Here is a 23,896-nt window from a genome sequence, read left to right as displayed (position 1 = left end):
TCAAATTATATAGTGGTGATCCAATTTGCATATTGCTTTAAATAGTGCCAGTTAGGTAGGTTTGCATTAAAATGCAAACCAAACTGAACCTCTCTTGCAAGAGGAAGCTGACTTCTAGTGGTGCATATAGTCCAATATTTTCTGCCCTGACTGGCAGTGGCTCGCCACGGTTTCAGGCAGAGGTCAAGTAGCTGCGACCATTTGCCTACCAAATGCAGTTCTTCTATAAAGAGACTTAAGGACATTAGTGTGGAATCTATGGCCATCCGGATACTGTTGGACTTCAATGCCAATCGTCCCCAGCTATCATGGCAAATGGTCGGGGATTATGGCAGTTGTATTCCTGCAGTGTCTGGATGGCCAGAGTTTTTCATCTTTGGTTAAGAAGGTCAGGGGTCAAGAACAATGAGCTCTTAATTTGTCCTGTTGCTTCAGGACTGGACTTGGAGAGGACTTGGGGTCCTTTCCAAGCCCACAATTCTGTGAGGATCTATAGTCTACCACACAGTGGCGTAGCGTGGGGGGTGCAGGGGGGGCCGGCCACACTGGGCGCAACATCTGGGGGTTAGGGTTAGGGTGCGCAAATCCACGGGTTAGGGGACGCAAATTACTTGCCTTGCCCCGGGTGCTGACAACCCACGCTACGCCACTGCTACCACATAACTTGTATCGCTCTCCTTGTGCAAGAAGGGGATGTCTTTGGGGGCTTAACATTAGTAGGTCAGATATGATGGTCCAGAGGCAAGTCAGTAGTCGAAGGGAAGTTGGCCAGGACATGTAGTTATATCGAATGCTGCTGTTGTGTCTGCACAGCAGATTTCTTTCACTTGGCCTTTTGGTGCCTTCTTTGAAGACATTTAGATATTGGAAAAACCATTTTAAAACATCTTTGTTTTCTTGCATTCTTTCATTTGGTTGGCTTGTTTGTTTGCCTAATTTATAGTTGTTCTCTTGCTGACTTTTCCAGCATGTGTATGAATCCTGAGGTTATTGGATTGGCTTTATTTTTTATTGCCTTTAGTGTTTCTTATTGTAAGACATGGTGGAAAGGTGGAAATATAGGATATAAGTATTTTGAAAAATAAGCAAGATTATTATTATTTGTTTGTTTTTAAATTTATATACCTCCTCCACATCAAGAGCCCACAGGGTGCTTTACAACCTAAAATGCAAAAGAAGAAGAAGAGTTTGGATTTGATATCCCGCTTTATCACTACCCTAAGGAGTCTCAAAGCGGCTAACATTCTCTTTTCCTTTCGTCCCCCACAACAAACACTCTGTGAGGTGAGTGGGGCTGAGAGACTTCATAGAAGTTTGACTAGCCCAAGGTCACCCAGCAGCTGCATGTGGAGGAGCGGGGAATCGAACCTGGTTCACCAGATTACGAGTCCACTGCTCTTAACCACTACACCACACTGGCTCCAAAATACATAATAGTAGAATGGGTGGCAGAAAATAACCTCCCCTCTTAACATAAAATATCGAGTGTACTTACAGGGGGTAACCCTATGACACTGATTGAGGACTACTTCTGCTAGGGCTGAACACCTAGGAAGAGAGACCTGTATCTGCACTGGAATCTAACGCCTCTTGTGTTCAACACAGGTATAGGTGAAACATTGGCCATCCATTGCTAAACTATGACTTCCATATCCCTGACCATTGGCCATGCTTGCAAGGGCTGATGGGAGTTGTAGTTCAGCAACATCTGGAGGGCCAAAGGCTTAAAGTGGAAGAGGGGAAAAATCCAGTTCCCCTTTGCTTTCCTTGAATCAAGGCAGTGGTTGACTTTCTTATATGTTTCCTTGATGTAGGCTGGAAACAGAGGGTTAAAATAATTTTGGACATTTTAACTTTTTTCCCCAGACACATGCACAGAAAACCTTTCTCTTGATAAGCAAATGAGTAATTAAAAGTGCTCAGCAGATAGAGATGAATAAGCTAATAAAGCAGGTTTTGCAGTCATTCATTTTCATTAGCCAGAGAGAACGTGGAACTCCCCCTAAAGAGCTAAGTGACGCTGGAAGTTGGAGCAGATAAGAATCAAGGGTAACTGCACCTTTGTGTAGGACAATAGATCTTGTGAATAAGTGGCTTCCTCTCCAGGCTGCAAGCTCATACGGTTAACCAAAATTGTTGAGTAATTGTTCTGTGGTTGAGAACAAAATGCTGAATTAAACTGTTCCCAGCACAATAATTGTGTGATTACAGCATTTATGTTGCTGGCCAAAAGGAACAGTCATTAGGTTTGGAAGACTTACCAAAACCACAGGCACAAAAAAAAAAAAAAAAAAATGCAAATTGCATGTAAATTATCCTCTAATACCTATAGCGGCTTAGAAATGGAGCTAGAAGTGAAATAGCTATGTATTTAAAGACTGGCAATCTGGAGGAGGAGGAAGAAGAAGAAGAAAAATGGCTGTATATTCCAAGAACTATTTCAGTTTCCGGAAGAAAATATCAATATCAAAAGAGACTTAACTTTAATTATGCTGCGTTTTCCGAGCTTTTGCCTATGCTGCTACAGGTTTTTGAGAAAGAGAGAGACCCCTTCCATTGCATACCAATCAGATATTGTCTCAGAGTTCTAAAGGAGAATTCACTCCCGATTTCTGGACTGAGCCAAATTCAGAGCGAACTACTGGGAAGAAGATGCAGGATACAAGCGTTCGAAAAGATTGCCAAAATAAAATAAAAACCATCCGGTAATAAGGCTTTTTTTTGTTTTGTTTTGTTTTGTTTTAAGAAGGATAATAATGTTCCTTGTAACAAAGATGATTTCCTTCACCAGCACGGCTTGGAAAAGGCTAGCAAACAAACTCTTTGTCAATTGTTTCCTTTGTGCTTTTGTTCTGCTGCTATTGCCAGCAGGGACTAAAGGAGGAGGAGGAGGAGGAGGAGGAGGAGGAGGAGGAGGAGGAGGAGGAAAGAAGCACCAGGAATAATAAGCCAAACAGGGTTCAAGGCAGTCCCTAATTTTTGAGCTTGCAATTAAAGGCATAAAGGTTATGAATTGCATTTGAAGTTTTCTGCTACTATAAAAGACTGTGTTCTGTTTTAAAAAGAGATCCAGTCACCTACATGTATCTGATGGGACAGCAGTTCCACAGAACATTATTCCTAAGTCTGCAGATATGGAGCAGATATAAATGTGGGGTTGTTGTTTTTTTGTATGCAGCCCCCTCTCAACGATGTTCTAGTTGTATTCCTTACAACAGCCTTGTTGGGTAAAGGTAAAGGGACCCCTGACCATTAGGTTCAGTCGTGGCCGACTCTGGGGTTGCGACGCTCATCTCGCTTTATTGGCCGAGGGAGCCAGCGTACAGCTTCCGGGTTATGTGGCCAGCATGACTAAGCCGCTTCTGGAAAACCAGAGCAGCGCATGGAAATGCTGTTTACCTTCCCGCCAAAGCGGTACCTATTTATCTACTTGTACTTTGACGTGCTTTCGAACTGCTAGGTTGGCAGGAGCAGGGACTGAGCAACAGGAGCTCAACCCGTCGCGGGGATTTGAACCATCAACCTTCTGATCGGCAAGTTCTAGGCTCTGTGGTTTTAACCCACAGCGCCACCCGTGGGTCAGTGTTATTATCTGCACATTCCACATGCAGGACAATGAAGCTGAGAGGCAGTCAATTGGCTCAGGCTACAGTAGGGAGTCCATTCGTTCCTAGTACTTACATGCAGCCTTTCAGGGCAAAGTCCTCTCAATTGGTTTCATACAGATGCGGGATCATTTAGCTTCATAAACTTAGCAGAGCCTCTTACCTGGAGCAGTACCTGGTAGGGTATTGCCCCTGGTCTGGCCAAATGCCAGATACGCAACCAAAATGAGCTGATCTGGGCCAATGCTGTATTTGGTCAGATCCAGTTGAGACTGCCCTGGAATGCCCTTGCTCAGAATGGATCAAGCTAGAACAATTCAGGGCAGGGGCACCATCTTGTGGGGCCCAAGCTACATTGCCCACCCCAATAATTTTTGGGGAGTCGGACCCCCAATGTTCCAAACAATCAGAGGGTGGAAGAGGCTGAGCACAGAGCCAACCATGGAGTCGAATGCAGCGCAGCTTCCATGGCCGGCTCCCGTTGTGGTGACACGACATCACACATGTGATGTAACTCATGCGTGTTGTGCACATGACGGCACTCACTCGCTGCACGCAACTGCCCCACCCCAAGCTGTGGAGCAAGTTTGCACCTCCGATCTGGGGCTGTCAGAAGAGGGCAGCCTGATGGTGAAGAGAGTGGGGAGAAGGAGATCCACAGGTACCCTCCTTGAATTTCCTCCTCCTTCCTCCCTTCCTGACCACATGTTTAACTGGTCCTTCGGAGTAAAGCCGCAGATAGCATGAGGCAGAGAGTGAACATTGCGACAGCAGCCTTCCTCCTCTTCTGACTGTTCTCTTTTGCTTTCTAAAACCGAGCAGTTGACCATGAAACTAAGTGCTCTTATAGAAACAAAGCACTCTTAAAGAGCAGTCAACCTAGCAGAGGTGGCTATCGGATGCAAGCCTGAACAGCTGAACGAAGTCCCTGGGTAGCAATTAGAGGCTTTCTAGTACCAGGAGTAATTAATGCATTACACACACACACACACACACACACGAGTAGAGGATATTGTTGCCACTGCTTCTGCTTTTCCTTTCTGTTTGTCCACTCTAGTTAACAGTGAATTAAAAGAAAAATCGTATGGGAGCAATAATGCTCAATATAAAAATAATTACAAAATGTGTCATCCTGAGGAAAGGATGGTACGAAACTGTTGTAGCAACTAAAGTTGTGAAAAATGATGTTGTTGCATGCCAATCATGCATTCAGTCTTGTTGGAATTAAATTAGATGGCCCTATTGCTAGATTTAAGGCATTAGTCTTAAAGGGGATAAGTTTTCAACATTTTCTTTCCCTTTGAGTGACAGGCTATGCAAAACGTGGTTTACCATGCTATTATTTGACATTTGCCTGGCTGAAGTACAGCCTACTGTACAAAGCTGAGCGTCACTTCTAATGCTCCACCAACTTTTGCACATGCAAAACACTACTAAGCCTTAGGTTACGTAAATAGAATCCAACTTTTGCATCTTGCCCCACTGACCACTGCCATGTGGCCCTTGGAAGTTTGCTCATGCATGAATGTGGCCTTCAGGGTGAAAAAGGTGAGTGCAGAGCAGGGGTTTCTAAAAGGTGGCCTATGGTCCACCAATGGTTCTCAAACTTTGGTTGCCTGCCATGAAAAATGGGTTGCTGGAAGAGATAGACTTTTGGATTGATCAATCTGGGACCTTCTCAGGCAAATGATCCTAAGTTGTGGGTTGGAATTAAAAGAAGATCTTAGGTCTGAAGATGTTTAAACAGCCAGCATAGTCAGAAACTGAGAAGAGCTTTCCAATACGGAGGCAGCCACCACAGAGATTTGCTGAAACAGCCCTGGGGTGGCAGATCTTCTGTGTGTGCCAACCTTGAAGCCCAATGAGAGATCAAGGCAGGAATCTAGTGAACTACACTCAGCACAGCAAAGGATTTATGTGTGTGAGTGTGCATGGTGCACTTGTTTTTGGCATGTCTTCCTTTGAACGTCGACTTTCTGTGCCATACCCAAACCTGCTTTCCAGAGACCCTGGACTTTGAAATTAGTTTGCTTTGCTGCACTGGTGATGCTGGTGTATGCTCTTTGAGAAACCTAAATCCCACTTGGAAACACAGACCTGGTTCTTTGGCTCCTAACCCAACTGCAGAACTCAAGCGTCGATGTTTCATGAAAGATTAAAATCTGCTCTGCCTCCAAGATAAAGTTAGTTGAGTGTGTTTTTCTTGATAGATGGATGGATATCACTTAAAGTGAAATGACTCGACTTAGACTTTTCTTTGTGTTTGTGCCAATACATCATGCAAAAACAGTGCTAACTTTGAATTGCTGCCCACTGCGTACTATTAGATAACCTCTCGTTCTTGCCCACCCGCCTACACGTTAATTAAAGCAAACACTGCTATAACTACTTGTCAAGGAAATGGGGGGGAGAGAGAAAAGATACTGGAAGAAAAGGAAAACATTTTAAAATAATAATAATGATAATGCAACAAGAACAACAACAGAACAACAATATTAGGATTCTTTCCAAAGGATCTTATAATGTTATAGACTGGAAATAAAGAATAAGACTTGTTACTTAAAACAACATGGGGGGGGTGTGGAATCAGCTGAAAGATAAATGATAGGCAAAAAGCTATGAACATGAAATGATAATTTGCAGGGTAAAGTTTGAATCACTAAGTTGTCTCTGCTTTCAGTATCATTGAAATCAGTCTGATGAGCCGATGTGCAGGTGGGGAAAAGAACTGCCATGCAAAACTTGTGGGTTAAATTTGAGGGGGGGGGGGTTTCTGTAGAAAAGAAGTCCGCTCGCCTTTTTCAGTGGGTGGTGCTGCAGCCAGGCATCTGGGACCCTGCAGTGATCCGGCGTGAGGGCGGGGTGTAGACGCCCCCCTCGTCCCATCCAGGCCGGTCACCAGCACTGGGTGGGGCTATGCCCAGTGAGGCCTCGCTGGCCAATCAGTACCAGTAGGGAGCGTGGCTGTGGGAAATTTAACCGTGGCACAGCTGGAGGGGGTCTCCTCTCTTGCCCTTTTGCCGGATCTCATTAAGGGTATCCTGTTAAAGGGATCCAGGGGTGTGGAGCCTAGGACATGGGCTAGGGCCATGCCATGACCCCAATGGGAAACCCTTGGGTGCCCCTATTTGATATAAATCATAGGGCTCCCCCTATTGGTGGCTTATCCTTATGGACTCCCTGCAGATGGGCAGGAGTTCAGATATAGCCTGGCTTCACCCAGTGCCTAAGCCAAACCGCTCACATCTGTAACCAATAAAGCTGTGGCCTATTTGAACCCATAAACCAAAATACTTGTGTCCATGTGTTTATTAATCACTAGGGAACTGTGGGTCACGGGGCTTTGGTACGCAAATACATTCGATCCAGATTTAGGTTTCGCAAGGAGTGCCTATTTAATTGGTTAGACCCCACCTACATGATACCACCTTAAATAGTCATTGTTTCTCCCAAGGAATCATTAGAAGGGTAGTCTGTTAAGGATGCTAAGAGCTGCTGCAAGACCCCTGCTTCCTTCATAGAGCCAATGTTGGTGCCTGGCTATTTTGTGCCCTAGGCAAGGCTAACCACTTGCATGCACACACACAAACTTCCTAACTTCAGTTTTCAAAAACAGATGCCTTGTAGTCATAGAAATCACTAAAAAATGATCGCCAAGTACTTGCTGTTACACTGTTTATTATTTGTTTATTTAGCATTACCTGACATTTCTAGAAGGTAGAATGAAAATTCTTTGGTTTTCCGAAAGCAGTTCATGTGCTTCTCCATCAAAAGTAAAAATAAATCTAGGTTTGAATTCCTCACACCCAAAGACATATTTTTAAAACCCCCTCACTTAAGAAATATGCAAAAACTAAGTTTCACCCTCTAAAATGACATGCCCTAATGCCAGGAGTTGAGAATGTGATCTTCTGAATGCAAATCATATGTTCTACCACTGAGCTATGGACCTTTCCTATAAAGGATTGGCAGTCAGTTTACTTGTTTTAAGAACTATGGGAAGTAATCCATGTAGCTCAGTGACAGCCAAACTTGGCCCTCCAGCTGTTTCGGGACTACAACTCCCATCATCCCTAGCTAACAGGACCAGTGGTCAGGGGTGATGGGAATTGTAGTCCCAAAACAGCTGGAGGGCCAGTTTTGGCCGTCAATGATGTAGCTGGTCCCATGGAGGAACTTGGCAGCTGCCTTTTGTATTAAAGTTTCCAGGAAGCTTTTAGAGACAGCCCCACATAGAACTCAATGAAAGCCACTTGCTTATATAGGAAGAGGTTAAACCAACCTTCAATTCCAGTAGGGATTCCCATATTTGGGAATGCAATAGAAGGCAGCGTGCTGCTTTAAACATAAAAAAGCATTATTTTTATTTCTCCCCAGAGATGTGGATGAGCATCCTGATCTTTCAGCAGCCCCCCGTTGTAAATAATGTATTTATCACATCAATGCCAAAATCTTCCCGGCATCTTTAAGAACCGAAACAATGTTCCACAGAGCATTAGGCGGCCTTTCCAGCTCGGGAAATTATCCGGCACATTCTCCGTTGAAAAGCAGAAAGCGCCCACCATCGAGCAATCTCACACCTGTTTTCCTTTTCCTGACAAATGTTTCATTGACTCTCTTACCACCGCGGTGCTCCGCAAAGCCCGCAGCTTATCAGTCGCTGCATTAAACAAGCATCTGGAAGCTGTATGTTCCATCATACGCTGTGCGGGAACATCAGTTATTAATGAAACGATCGCAGATTTTTCTCCCACCTCCACTTCCGAAGAAACGTTTCGGAGGAATTCTTCCGTAGTATTAATAGCTACACATTTGGGAGCAAATTCCTCCTATCCATCTCTGTGTTATATTAAACTGCGCGGCAGAGCCGTGTTCATCTTTTAGAGAAAAAGACCCTTTCAGTAGACTTCTCCATTAGGGCAAATGGGTCATTGTCCTCCCAGTGCTCTCAGCCAGCCCCTGCTTGTCTGCCTTCTTCTTTGCAACCCATCTGGGGGTGTCAGCTGCCTCCTCCTTAGTCTCAGTGTTGCCCTTGCAGAACTCAGTAGAGTAGAAGATGGGAACTTAGCTAGAAAGAGTGGGCTCCACCTGTCATTGACTCCTGCTCCATTAGCTCCACCCAAGGTTGGTCTATCAGCCTTCTGCTCTTCCCATCCCAAGGGGCACCGTCCACCACTAGACCCTGTCCATCATTAGGGTTTAGAATGATTGGGAATTTGCTGAGACCTGTTCTTCATCTGGGGGGGGGGGGGCACCACCAAGAGTCCACCTATATCTACTGCAACTTTTAACCACTAGGGAGAGACAAATAGGTCTAGGTCAGGGGTGGCCAACTCCCAAGAAACTGTGATCTACTCACAGAGTTAAAAACTGGCAGTGATCTACCCCTTTTGGGGGGCTTCAGGTCAAAGTTGAAGAGCTTTATTTAGGGAGGAAGAGGGCCCATTTTGGGGTGGTTCAGGTTAAAGTTGAAGAGCTTTTTTAAAAGGAGGAAAGCCCCGTTTTTGGGAGGTGAAAGGCAAAAATGTTGAGGCTTTTTTAAAGGGAAGCCAAAGTTTGGGGGGGCAGTGATCTATCCATGATCTACTGCAAACGTCCAGTAATCTACCGGTAGATCACGATCTACCTGTTGGACGAGCCTGGTTTAGGTCAGTGGTTTTTGCATGTGTTCACCAATAAGCGGGAAATACTAATTCTGGTTGCAACTTTAGCTGTAATGTGTGTGTCATAGAATCATAGACGTGTAGAGCTAGAAAGTATCTCCAAGGGTCATCAAATCTGACCCCCTGCAATGCAGGAATCTCAACTAGAGCATCCATGACAGATGGCTATCCAACCTCTACTTAAAAACTTCCAAGGAAGGAGCTTTTGAGGGAGTCTATTGTATTTGCTTCTTATGGGCCCTAGATTACCTGTAGCGAGTCTGAGGCTGGTGAAATAACATGTGACGTGATGGGCAAAGACTGAAACTCAAATGGCTTCTGTGGGGATCTTATCCAAAAATTGCAGTGTGCTACTTCCACTGATGCCTCTGGATACCAGCTGCAGGTGAGCAGAGTGTTGTTATGCTCATGTCCAGTTTGCAGGATTCCCATAAGCATCTGATTGGCCACTGTGAGAATAGGATGCTGGACTAGGTGAGCCATGGACCTGATCCAGCAGGTCTCTTGTTATGAGAGTCAGCTGGGGTCAGCAGTTTGCATGCACACCAAGGATTAATTTATTGGCCCTCATCCAGTCTACCTCTGCATTAAGATACTTGTCCAGGGCTTCCACTGTCTCTCCGTATTCAAATGTTATGGGAGCTGTGTGTCATCAGCATAACAATGGAACTGCACTCCACAACAGCTGATGACTCTTCCCAGTGGATGGTTGTTTGGTTGTTAGAGACAAAATAGCACCTGGTGGAACCAGGTAGATAATTACCAGGGAGTAACTATCCACTACAGAGACTAGGACTTGCTGATCAGAAGGTCAGCGGTTCGAATCCCCGCGACGGGGTGAGCTCCCGTTGCTCACTCCCTGCTCCTGCCAACCTAGCAGTTCGAAAGCACATCAAAGTACAAGTAGATAAATAGGTATCGCTCCGGCGGGAAGGTAAACGGCGTTTCCATGCGCTGCTCTGGTTCACCAGAAGTGGCTTAGTCATGCTGGCCACATGACCCGGAAGCTGTACGCCAGCTCCCTCGGCCAGTAAAGCGAGATGAGTGCTGTAACCCCAGAGTTGGCCACGACTGGACCTAATGGTCAGGGGTCCCTTTACCCTTTATCTTTAACTATTCACCAATTCTGCTCTTTGGACTGAACCATGTAGGTAGAAACCCATCCCACAGTTGATCCAGGAGCCAATAAGAGTTTGTGTAATTGTAAGAGGGTCACACTCCTACTCAATACTGGTCATCCTTCAGGGTGACCAAGGCTGATTCACTAGCCAGGTCTCAACCCAGACTGAGGTGGATCCAGCTAATCTGTTTCATTCAGATTAGCCACCATCTCTTCCACTTTTTTCATCCCCTTCCCCCAAAATAGGGTATTGGCAATTCTCCAGTGAGTGCTACACTCCATTGGGTCCAAGCTGGGCTTTTTAAGAAGTGGCCACATATATGCCAAGGTTTGCATCTAGCTCTGATTGGAAGTTCTTAGTGGCCCTAAAGAAACTCTTAAATCTAGGATCCACAAGTCAGTTGATCTGTTTGAGAGGTGGAGGGGGGGGGGAGAAAAGGAATTGGGTGTATACATAATTCTGTATAACCATATCTGAAAAATATGTTGTTTTAGCTAAAAAGGGGGGGATCTAGGTTTTTTGCGTTTGTCGTTTTCCACATCTGTAACCTAGCAACAAGTAAACAAACCTTGCTGAAAGCCCTACCTCCTCCCCTGCGAAAAAAATAAATACAGCATTTAGGACAAAATCAGCCGGCTTCTGCATTCAGTTCACATTTCATCCTCCTGTAATATTTTGATAAAAATAAAATTACCTGGGCACTTATTTACTTTAGAAAGGAAATGGAGCACAGGTATTAAAACTCTCTTTCTCCCTCGCCCTACATTCCAGATTGTAACGAAAATTACATTGTTTTGACTGAGTTATTTCGGTCTCTACGCAACCCATCCTCACCTTTCTGCTTTCCTTACCTCCATTACTCAGCTAGGTTTTGTCATCTGAAGCCAGGAGGCTTTTAATTTATTTATTTATTTCAAACCCTCCCCCCCTTTTTTTTGCATTTGTACCAGGAGGTGGAAATTCTGTATGAGAAAACGTGATGGTGCCTTTATTTATTTATTTTTTATAAAATAAAAAAACCTTGTTTTCCTAATGGCTTCCTTCCCAAACAGGGACACATGAGTACAATGTGTTTGTTAGCGTATCCAGAAGTCACTTGAAATCGAGTGCAGGCTTGTGCTACCTTGTGGGCTTGGCAGAGGCTGTGCATGAGCTTGTGTGTGTGTGTGTGTGTGTGTGTGTGTCTGCATGTGTGTGTGTGTGTTGCTTTAGTTTATATTAGCCCTGGAGGCAGAGTTAACACTTGAAATGGGACAAGAGTATTTGCAGTCATCAGAGAACTTTCCAGTCGGCTTCAATAACATCACTCTGGGTTTTTTTTCTCCTTTTTTTGTAGATTTTTTTTTTTTTTTTGGCAGCAAAGCCTTCAGTGGAACCATCTGTCTCTCTATTAGTGTTTTGAGTTCTGTTTTGAAGCTTCTTTGCTTGGCAAAGTCACTTTCATCCTTGGAACCTTTTTTTTTTTTTAAGTTCCATGGCTCTCTGCCGAAGAATGCAATGCGAAAATTCCACTCGGCTGTTCATTTTTGTTTCTAAAAGGAGAATGGAGTTTCTTTGTGATTTTTAAAAAGAAAAATGAAATATCGATTCAAGGCAGGGATGGGATTATTCCGGGGTGTTAAAAATAATAATAAATTGTGGGGCGTGTGCACCGTTTGTTAGCTGAATTAGAATAACAACAGGGGCACGAGTGGAAAAGGAGAAGTCGCTTGAGTTAGGAATTAGTGGTGGAATCTTCCTTTCTTGGTGCATGGGAAACAGAACAGGGTGCTTCTGTGTGTGAGACCCAGTGCAGTGCAGTGCAGTGCAGTGCAGTCTGCGACCAGCAAGTGTTCTGCGGTAGTTGCACATTGTCGCTGCCCCAAACTCCTGAGGATGATGCTTGCTTCAGCTTCCCAAAGTGTGCCCTATGCACCAAACAATGCTTCCATGTAGAATTGTAGTGTTGCCAGTCAACCAGCCAGCCGTGCCCTTTCCCAGGATACTCCATTACTTTCCAACACACAGGTCCCAGTCCCACAAACTCAACATACCACTGGACCACTAAGCACAGTTAGGCCTCTTCCAACTCCATTTTTTCCCCCTCTTCATTTTCTTCCCTAAAGGCACTTCTGTATTTCTGCAAACTTTTTGGGTTCCCCTGTGCTCACCCTCTCGGTTCACTGTTAGAAGGGAGTAAATGGCGATTGAATCATAGAATTATGGAGCTGGAAGGGACCACCAGAGTCATCTATTTCAACCCCCTGCAAAGTAGGAACCTTTGGCCGAACGTGGGGCACGAACCCAAAGCCCTGAGATTAATAGGAGTCTCACGCTCTACCAACTAAGCTATCCCCTATCTCCCTGTGTGGCGAGGAGCCTGCAGCCAGCATAGAGGTGGTGGGTGGCATTGCTGACCTGGCTTTCCAGTGCAAAATGGCACTGTTAGTTGCAGAGAAGAGGGATGCAAGGAAGCAGGGTGTTGGAGCAGCAGCAGCAGCAGCAGGAATCCGCACTGCACTGAGTTCCTCTTTGCCCTCTCAGGAACTGACAGTAATGCCCAGTGTTGGGAGCCAGCTCAGGATTGCATCCCTGTCTGTGCCACCCCACCAGCCTCTACTGCTTTCATGTCAATGTTGTGTTTATAATTGTGCAGTGCTGTGGCAGGTGAACGAGGCACTTTGGGCTTCAGTGGAGTCACTCTACATGTGATCGTAGTAAGATTGTGCCTTGGTGGTCCAGAAGCCACTGATTCATTGGTCTGCTTGAATTGTTTACTGACGCCCCCAGATGCCAAAACCTTTTGGGCAAGTGAGCCTTCAGCCATTCTCAAGGCAGGTGGGGGGAACTTGCGTGCTCAGCTGAACTCGTTAATAAAGGTTCACTACTTAGATAATAGGGACGCGGGTGGCGCTGTGGTCTAAACCACTGAGCCTTAGACTTGCCGATCAGAAGGTTGGCGGTTCAAATCCCCGCAACGGAGTGAGTTCCCGTTGCTCAGTCCCAGCTCCTGCCAACCTAGCAGTTCGAAAGCACGCCCCAAAGTGCAAGTAGATTAATAGGTACCATTCTGGCGGGAAGGTAAACAGTGTTTCCGTGTGCTGCTCTGGTTTAGGTTGCACCAGAAGCAGTGTAGTCATGATGGCCACATGACCCGGAAAAACTGTCTGCGGACAAACACCAGCTCCCTCGGCCTGTAAAGCGAGATGAGCGCTGCAACCCCAGAGTTGTCTGCGACTGGACTTAACTGTCAGAGGTCCTTTACCCTTTTTTTACTTCGATAATGTAAGATTAGAGATGGGGGAGAAATTTGGTTCACTTCACATTTAAAGGTGAGCCTAGTTTGTACTTTCTGGAACAATAGCGTGCGTGAAAATGCAGTTGTGGTTCAAAATTTGCCCTTCTCCAAATTTTGCAAGACTATTCTTCAGCCTCATAATGCTACCAACAATGCACATTCTAGTGGTGTAAAAAGCATAAGTTAGTGCAAATAGCATGCAAAATGCATTATATTACAGGAACCTGCATTTCCAAAATGTGTATGTTAGACAACAAAATGTCTAAATTAGCTGAAATTTGCACTAAGAGGCAGGAGAATTTTCATGAAGACTTTTTTTTAATTGCAAAGTGATTTGGGAATCTGGAGAACTACATTTAAGATGGGGAAAATGGAAAACTAATAGAAACTGTTATTGTCAGGTTTGCCCGATCCTACATTTGTTTGTTTGTTTGTTTGTTTGTTTGTTTGTTTGTTTTGTGTGTGTTTGTGTGTGTGTGTGTGTGTGTGTGTGTGTGAGAGAGAGAGAGAGAGAGATTTTGTTTCAGGAAGACACCGCATACAGATCTTTGTGATGCTAGTGTTGTATACCTCTAACTCAGGATAAAATGTCATGCATCTGAAGAACTGAACAGTACTCCAAAAGTGTTTATCATGCCATAATAAATGTGATAGCCCTTAAGACGTTCTCTGCAACAGACAAACATTGTTTGCCCCTCCGGAGAATGTATTTCTTATTTATTTCCTAATAAATAAGTTCCACCTGAATGTGGACCTTCATTAACGCCAATTGAAAGACATGCCTCAGACTAATTTGGGGATATAAGTCCCATGATCTCCTGGTTATTGATATTCTACGCAACCAGCTACATTTCCTAGAGGCCAGCAGAGGTCCTGTCTTCTTCATAGCAATACACCAGACACTGGAGAAGGGAAAGAAAGAGAGAGACCTCAGTTCCATGCAGTGGTTTTCTGCTTGAGTATTGCCATGGCCAGAGATGTGGGGGAGTGTCTGATGGCTCATGGGGGCAGTGGCTTATTTCCAAGCGACTCGGAAATGTGGGGAAGCAACATCTTATTTCAAAGGCAACCGGACAGCAGATCTTCCCCACCTCTAGACTTTTTGCCAGCTGGGGCATCCAAGTTGGAGTGGGACAGTGTCATAACTGGCTGGTAGTCTGCATTTGTGGTGGGTCATCATTTCATATGACCCTGTAGCTCTGCAAATGAGCCTGTGAACCAGATCTTGTGACTGTTTGAGAGCTTCAAATTTCATCTAATGGAAGGGAGTGGGCAGTGAATTGTAATCTGTGAGGTCTGGAATGCAGGAAAGTACAGGCCCTGCTACCTGCCTTCCTTATAGTTCCCATTCACATGCGGAAAGTTGTCTCTATTACACAGCCATCCTGGTATTGGTAAGCCAATTAGCACATACAGAGCAATAAAAATTTACCGTATTATTATTATTATTATTTACAAGTGTTCGTTCCACATTTGCAAGAACTCAGTACTTCATTGTGACAGTGGCTACTCATTGGAACTCCCTGCCCAATAATATTAGTCAGGTACCACAACTGCATTGGTTTTGCCAGCAGCTAAAAAAATTATAAATCAACAATCCTAAGCGTGCAATTTCAACATGTATTAAGATGGCTGATTTTATTTCTCTTTTAAAATGCAGTGTTAATGTGTTTCTAACGTTTGTCTTCGTCAGCATTTTGAAGGTATGCATTAGGTTGTCCTTCATAAACTGCTTAGAGGTTTTTTTATTATGATTATAAAGTGGTATACAAATTTTGCAAAATATAATAAATATTCAGTGCATAGACTGCTCTCTTCTGGACTGGATTCATTGTAGGCCAATCTTTTTAGCTGCAAATGCCACCACTGTCCTGTTGCAAATTTACCATTAAGGAGAAGCCCCGATTTCTGGTTTGATTTTCCTTCTCCTGTTCAGCAGGTCCAAGGTCAGCTGCCGCCATTAATGATTCCAGTATTCCCTCCAGACCAGCGGACTCTAGCAGCAGCAGCCCAGCAGGGATTCCTCCTTCCTCCTGGTTTCAGCTACAAGGCAGGCTGCAGTAAGTCTAGTCAACTCCCCCCCCCCCCGGCTCGCTGGGGTGCAAGCAGAGGATTAATGTTTTAAGTAGGCTGAGCAAGAGATGTTGTAGCATTCTGGCCAAAATTGTGTCTTCTGAACCAGGGAGCTTCTGGCTCAATTGCCAGTTCAGAATTTCACTCAGGGACCTCACCTCAGCCTCCATGTATTCAGAATCCTGTCTGCACAGGGCCCTGCGTGGAGACACCCAAACAAACTCAGACTCCCCTGGTACATGATCTGTACCCTCCATTTTCCCCCAGGTGTATGCTCAGAGCCTATGCATGTTGATATGAACCCGTGTGTACAAAGCTTCTTTGCGAATGGGACCTCAAATGAGGTTGTGGGTGGGGCCAGAAGATGCAGACCTGCCTTAAATGAGCATTGGTGCAAGACAAAGGTGTACAGTGGTATCTCGGGTTACATGCGCTTCAGGTTACAGACTCCGCTAACCCAGAAATAGTACCTCGGGTTAAGAACTTTGCTTCAGGATGACAACAGAAATCGCGCGGCAGCAGCGGGAGGCCCCATTAGCTAAAGTGGTGCTTCAGGTTAAGAACAGTTTCAGGTTAAGAGCGGACCTCCGGAACGAATTAAGTACGTATCCAGAGGTACCACTGTATTCAGTATGAATAGCAGACTATCTTACAGGACTGTTGCACAAGTCTCCGGTTCAGTGCAAAACATTCCAAATTCATGCCAAGTGCAGTAAGTTATGCCCCTTTCCAGGATACTCCATTGCTTTTTAACACACAGGTCCCTGTCCCACAAACTCAACATACCATTGGCCACCATGCACGCTTACTTCTCATCCACCTGCCTTTATTTTTTTTTGCCTCTTCATTTTCCTCCCTAAAGGCACCTCCGTATTTCTGCAAAATTTCAGGTTCCCCTGCGCTTGGTTTGCTATTAGAGGGAGTAAATGGGGATGGAATCATAAAGTTGGAGGGGATCTCGAGGGTCATCTAGTCCAACCCCCTGCAGTGCAGGAATCTTTTGCCCAATATGGTGCTTGAACCCACAGCCCTGAGATTGTCTCATGAGCTAGGATCACTGCAGGTGAGTGAGTGGCTTACCTGAGGCCACCAACTTGTATGAGAGTGAAATTTGATCCAGGGATTTCCTGGTTCACAGTACCTGCTACGCTAGAGAAGCTCTGTCTTCCCAAGAATCAACATCTGCTCTGCATCTTTAGTGATGATCAATTAAGCTGGTTTGGAGCCTCCCTCGATCTGATAATACAATTTCCCCTAATTTAGTGCATTTTTATCTTATTTTCACGAACAGATTGAAATCTATTAATAATAAACCAAACAAAGGTTGTAGTCAAGCAGAAACGTATGGCCATGAAATATACGTAAGAATTATACACAAAAATAAATTATATGTTACAATGCAATAAAAAACTATTATTGATTACCGTATTTTTCGCTCTATAGGACGCACTTTTTCCCCTTCAAAAATGAAGGGGAAATGTGTGTGCGTCCTATGGAGCGAAGACGCCATAGCCCCGCGACCCTCTCCCGGCTGGAGAGGTGACACGCGGCTATGGCAGGAGCCTCTATAGCCGCGCGTCACCTCTCCAGCCGGGAGAGCGCACGCGGGGCTAAAGAAGCTCCCCGCAACCCTCTCCCGGCTGGAGAGGTGATGCGCGGCTATGGCAGGAGCCTCTATAGCCACGCGTCACCTCTCCAGCCGGGAGAGCATGCGTGGGGCTAAAGAAGCACCCCGCAACCCGCTCCCGGCTGGAGAGGTGACGCGCAGCTATGGCAGGAGCCTTTATAGCCGCGCATCACCTCCCCAGCCCGGAGAGCGCTCGCGGGGCTAAAGAAGCCATAGCCCCGCGACCCTCTCCCGGCTGGAGAGGTGACGCGCGGCTAAGGCAGGAGCCTCTCCGCTGCGCCTTTCCGCTGCTCCCTGACCTGCTCTTTGGGGCTGGTGGTGGGCTTCCCCCCGCCAGCCCCAAAGAGCAGGTCGAAAGGAACCTGAAGCCTGGAGAGCGAGAGGGGTCAGTGCACACCGACCGCTCTCGCTCTCCAGGCTTCCAAGGTAGCCGCCTGAACGCACCTTAAACGGCACCTTGTTTTAGAGCGGGAAAACAAGAGGGGGAATGTTCTCCCCCTCTCTGCACAGTGCCTCCTGCCGCTTCGCTGAAGGGGCGCTGGGCAGAGAGGGGGAGAATTTTTTTTTCTTGTTCTCCCCCCTCTAAAACAAAGTGCGTCCTATTGTCCGGTGCGTCCTATGGTGCGAAAAATACGGTAAATGTGGTCACTGATCAATGCACTTATATGCACACTTTGCCCTGATATGTACATCTTTGTACAAACATTTTGGTTGGAGAACTGCATCACAAAATTACCGTATTTTTTGCTCTATAAGACTCACCTTTTCCCTCCTAAAAAGTAAGGGGAAATGTGTGTGCGTCTTATGGAGCGAATGTGCAGCTATCACAGAAGCCGGAACAGCAAGAGGGATCGCTGCTTTCACTGCGTGGTGATCCCTCTTGCTGTTCTGGCTTCTGAGATTCAGAATATTTTTTTTCTTGTTTTCCACCTCCAAAAACTAGGTGCGTCTTGTGGTCTGGTCTGTCTTATAGAGCAAAAAATACGGTACAATAAGTGCAAATAACAAGGGGCAGCTTTGGTTACGGTTCACATATTGTTACGGAGAGTCCTAATTTGTCTTTAAAGGAGAACCAAACTGAATTTCTATCCCAGCCCTGTACTTGGCTCTTACAGAAAAAACTCTCTTCATCTTCACTGCAGGTAGGAAGAAGGATTTGCATATACAGCTTTTTTAAAAAAACAAAACACCTCCCCCATACGTATATATATAATTTTTAAAAATCATCTGGAATTTTCTTGATAGTGACATTTGAGAGCATAAAACCCAAACAAACAGATCAGATACCTTTGAAACATACGTCTCTTATTGCCTAAAGCTGCCGTTGTTTGCAGTGCCTCTTTTCCACTCCAACCCCCCGAAGGAAGAAGAGGGATTGAGGGGTGGGGGAAGAGAGAGAGAGAGAGACTTAACACTGTTGTAGGGGAAATAAGATTTCCTTCTAAAACAGCCTGTTCCCTATTTAATGAAGAGGTTTAATTTGCCCTTTTTGCAAGCAACTTCCAAACAACATGCAAGTCCCATTAATCTCAACAGGAGTTCTGTGCATAGATCAAGGGTAGCATATGCCTCTCAATTTATGGGCTAACACAAAGCATGAGTATCTTTATAACAGTCTAAGGTTGAAAAAATGCAGCAGATTAGTCCTTGAAGGCTTTTGCTTTCAATGGAGTGTGTTTGTGTGTGCATATGCACGCATTTGGACAATTTTATATAGAAACTTGTGTGCTCCTGTCATCATGGCACTGGCTGTTTTATTTTTTTCCGAACGAGGGGGAAAGGGGAGAGCTCTGAAAAGTCTTCATTTCAGCAAAGAGATTTATCTTCATTGTGGATTTCATAAAAACTGGTTTCATTCATTTCCGCTTATCTAACTCTTCTGACATCAGCTTCCTATCTAGCTATCTGAAGCCCTCTTGTTCTGGGAGCTTCTGTCTTTGGTCCTTCTGTTTGGCTTTATTATGTCCGCATCAGTGTATCATTGACTAACTCATGAATCCATCAATTGTTTTCTTTTTGTTAGCACAGTATTCGCTAAAGGAGCAGTTGAAATTCATTTCCAAGGCAAAAACAAAAACAAAAAAAGACTGTGCCGGTGATAAGTCTTTTCCAAAGTGTTAATCTTCAAGGTTGAATCCCCCCCTCCCCGAACTTCCAAAATATAAATAGGTAGAACTGGAGCCTTCACCTAGGGACACAATTAAAACAACACAAATTTGCAGTGAATATTCTCCAGCTTGGGTTATTTATCCTTTGGGGGGGGGGTCACTGACAAACTCACACTTTGTCAGTGAAATGGGGATTGAGCTTTTAAACAAAACAGTGTGTGAAGAGTGTTTTGCTTATTTATTTTCTTACATTTATATCCCATCTTCCTTCCTTCATGGCGCCCAGGGTGGAATGCATGTCAGCTGCTCCTTCAAACCATGTTGTAGTTGTTGTTGTTTAGTCATTTAGTCGTGTCCGACTTTTCGTGACCCCATGGACCAGAGCACGCCAGGCACTCCTGTCTTCCACTGCCTCCCGCAGTTTGGTGAAACTAGTGCTGGTAGCTTCGAGCACACTGTCCAAGCATCTCGTCCTCTGTCGTCCCCTTCTCCTTGTGCCCTCCATCTTTCCCAACATCAGGGTCTTTTCCAGGGAGTCTTCTCTTCTCATGAGGTGGTCAAAGTATTAGAGCCTCAGCTTCAGGATCTGTCCTTCCAGTGAGCACTCAGGGCTGATTTCCTTCAGAATGGATAGGTTTGATCTTCTTGCAGTCCATGGGACTCTCAAGAGTCTCCTCCAGCACCATAATTCAAAAGCATCAATTCTTTGGCGATCAGCCTTCTTTATGGTCCAGCTCTCACTTCCATACATCACTCCAAACCATACCCTGTTCAATTCCACTGTGCTGTATTCCCTGTTGCTAATTTCCCTCATGGCTGTTGCTTCCTGCTTGCTGGATTAGTTACGCAGCCAATCACACCCAATCAGGGATTGCGCAGTTAACAGAATGACATCACAATGCTACATACTTAAGCAGGCGAGGGCAATGCACAGGAATAAGTGAGCGGTTACGCAAGGAGGGATGAGAAGGTGAGGCCTTTTTTCCCCGCATTGCCAAATGTGCACAACATTTCACTCGGGCTGGTTCCTGGTGCAGCACTGAGTTTTGAAGCAGTTCATCAGCCAGCAATTCATAAACAGCTCCCACAGTGTTTACTGAGAATGCACTCAGGCAGCTGTTTAGCAAGTGGTAATTTTCCATGAAGGATATGTAACCATTTGATAAGCCAGCCGTACATATTTCCTTGTCAAGTGTTGAGGAGAATTCTACCACGTTTACAGAGTTGATTAGAAATCTGAGAGAACCGGGGAGTGGAGAAATTCTTTACGCAGACCACTAGCTTACAACGTATCTGCAAGGACACCAGAGTAAGTTGTTGTTGTTGTTTAGTTGTTTAGTCGTGTCTGACTCTTCGTGACCCCATGGACCAGAGCATGCCAGGCACTCCTGTCTTCCACTGCCTCCCGCAGTTTGGTCAAACTCATGCTGGTAGCTTCAAGAACACTGTCCAACCATCTCGTCCTCTGTCGTCCCCTTCTCCTTATGCCCTCCATCTTTCCCAGCATCAGGGTCTTTTCCAGGGAGTCTTCTCTTCTCATGAGGTGGCCAAAGTATTGGAGCCTCAGCTTCACGATCTGATCTTCCAGTGAGCACTCAGGGCTGATTTCCTTCAGAATGGATAGGTTTGATCTTCTTATCCATGGTACTCTCAAGAGTCTCCTCCGGCACCATAATTCTTCGATTCTTCGGCGATCAGCCTTCTTTATGGTCCAGCTCTCACTTCCATACATCACTACTGGGAAAACCATAGCTTTAACTATATGGACCTTTGTTGGCAAGGTGATATCTCTGCTTTTTAAGATACCGAGTGTCCCTATAGCTGTTCTTCCTCATATGGCAGATGCAGTGATTCACGTTGCCGAACATGTAACTTAAAGCTGTTGAATGTTGAATATTGCTATTTATATTTGTAGGCCTGCAAAAGGTCAAGACTGCATCCCATTAAACATATCTGGCAGATTCAATTAATTCCATGTTTAGCACAGTGTGGCACTGTGTATGTGTGTTTGCTTTTCAACTACTAGTATATTAACAGCATGGCAGCTGTGTAGCACATCACATCCATGAGACTGACATGACATCACACATTTTGGTCGCCATGGAAATGAAAAAGAAAACCGAACCAGGTTTTTGCCTAGGCCTGAGGGATAACTGTAATAGCTGCATGCCAGGGAGATGTTCTTGAAAGACCTTTTTCATCAATAAATTCACATTTGCCAAATTTATCCATGACATGGGGCAATCTAAGGGAGTTTTGGATGTTCTGTCCCATGCATGTAGCCCTGCATAATTCCTAAGGATCTAGGCTTTGGTGAGGGGCAGATGGGTCTCATCAACCTGGGAAGGTAGCCCATCTAGAAGAAGGAAAACTCTGGTCCTTAACCTCTGCTGCCTGCCTTGCAGGACATCTTCGGGAGAAGAAAAGGCTAAGGAGTAAATCCTACATAAATCGAGAGTGGAGTCCCTAAGGCAGCTGAGTGGTGCCTTGTACACCTCCTTACATCAACTCCTGCACCCAAGCTGGTGCCAAACATATTGCTCTGCTTTCTTTTGGACCACATCAACAAGGCTGAGCAGGGGGGTCTTATTGTCAGGTCAGCCCAGGACCTCCATACATACTGCCCAGGTTTCCACTTCAGGGAAGTCACTTCGGTGCTGCTAATGCAGTGGTTTGACTTCACCCCCAGAGGTGCTCTCCATGGTCTTTCAAGACGGATGCCAACCAGGCCTTGGTGATCTTTTTGGAAGTAAGGGATGAGATTCAGAAGAGTTACATGGTTTTATGTTCAATGCCTGCACTACTGCAGTAGAATTTTGACGCTTAGTCCTACTTGATGGGAACTGCAGTCCGAAACACCTGTTGGCAAAGGCTACTCTTTACATACAAATTAGGATATGCAACTTTCATGCAAATAAGTATCCTTTTCGGGCGATACGTTTACTCTTTTGGGCAAAGCCTAAGCACCAAGAGCTGGACTCCAGGAGGGTTTGGGCTCATCTAGGAGTGCCTTGTTTTTCTCAGAATGGGAGAGATTCATTTCTGAGCCCTCCTCTCCTGGATGTTGGCCAAAACTCTACCCCAAATGTCACTCTTCTTGACTTTGCTGAAATTTGAGCACAGACGGCACATTCAAGTCTGAACCCTAGATTAATTATACCTATACTGGCAGAATATAGGTGAATGGAAATCTTCTCAGGTTAGAATCTGATGGAATTTCCATCTCCCTCCCTTTTGGAGAATATTTGCTGCTTCTTTTTATCCTTGTGGGGGTTTGAGTATGATGCAGCAGAAGTAAAGCATTTTTAAGTCCCTCCCCTTTTTTTTCAATGGGAGAAGTATACATTTGCTGCCCATTAGCTGTTGAGTCATATGTCATCTGCCTGGACTTTGGGTTGATGTGCTTTCATCCTTCTTTCATCCTTGTTTTGGGCGGAGAATGGCTAGACAATAGATGCATTGTGTATTTCTTCCATATCAGCTCCCTTTGAATGGAAACTTAAAAAACAAAAAACAAATCAAATTTGCAGAAAAGCCCAAAACAGTTATTGATGAAATATCTAATTACTATTTCAACTTGGCGCAACTGGGTACGAGAGTGGACAAGCCAAGCCTAATAAAATTAAAATATGCTGAATTCACCATTTGACGGTTTTCTGAACAATATCCCCTACATCCAATAAAAAAATAATAATGAAACTCATAGTTAATTGGTTTCTCATACAGGACAATAAAATTAATGTTTAGGATTTAATACCATAAACTTCCCCAGGCAGATTTGCTGATGTATCTCTGTTTTTTAGTTCATCACATGTTTCATTGTTTAATGGGGTATCATGTGGGCCGTATAATTATGTCTCATGTACACAAGGTCCGCAGGCATGGCTTGGAAAAGGCTGCTGGCTAATTTCTCATTTAAGTGCTGTCAGATGATGTCCAGGTTGTTAACAATTGCCAAGCCTTAAGGGGGAGAAGATGAAGACAAAAAGATAGATTTAGACTTTGGTGTGTGCGCAGCTGACAAAAGTATCACAGCTAAGTAAGATATGGTGGGTTTAGGTCAGAGGAAGGGAACCTTTTTCATCCCGAAGGACCACATTCTTTTCTAGGTGGCCTTCTGAGGGACACGTTCTCATAGTAGACAGGTCAAAAGTAGGCAGGGCAATGAATCGTAGAATTGTAGAATCGTAGGAAGGGACCCCGAGGGTCATCTAGTCCAACCCCCTGCAAATCTCAAATAAAGCATCCATGACAGATGGCCATCCAACCTCTGCTTGCAAACCTCCAAGGAAGGAGAGTCCACCACCTTCAGAGGGAGTGCATTCCACTGTCAGAACAGCTGATATTGTCAAAAAGTTCTTCCTGCTGTTTCGTTGGAATCTCCTTTCTTGTAACATAAAGTCATTGGAAGTAAAGGGGAAA

At 44.9% G+C, this 23,896-nt stretch overlaps 1 protein-coding gene across 7 annotated transcripts in view; it reads left to right on the top strand.

The window, feature by feature from the left end:
• SOX5 (SRY-box transcription factor 5) overlaps nt 1–23,896 on the top strand; it is a 764,489-nt gene that overhangs the window by 618,807 nt on the left and 121,786 nt on the right. For 4 of the 7 annotated variants that reach the window (XM_081022783.1, XM_081022784.1, XM_081022781.1 and 1 more), the window contains one exon: nt 15,603–15,726. In XM_081022783.1, the coding sequence (XP_080878909.1) occupies nt 15,603–15,726 (124 nt within the window). Of the gene's footprint in view, nt 1–15,602; nt 15,727–20,511; nt 20,784–23,896 lie in introns of those variants that run through there. The other 3 variants (XM_081022785.1, XM_081022782.1, XM_081022787.1) reach the window with 2 other exon arrangements.

The sequence above is a fragment of the Podarcis pityusensis genome (assembly GCF_964106645.2).
Source record: "Podarcis pityusensis genome assembly, chromosome: 10".
Classification (NCBI taxonomy): Eukaryota; Metazoa; Chordata; class Lepidosauria; order Squamata; family Lacertidae; genus Podarcis; species Podarcis pityusensis.
Note: the sequence above shows the minus strand (reverse complement) of the source record. Positions and strands in the feature narration are given on the sequence as shown.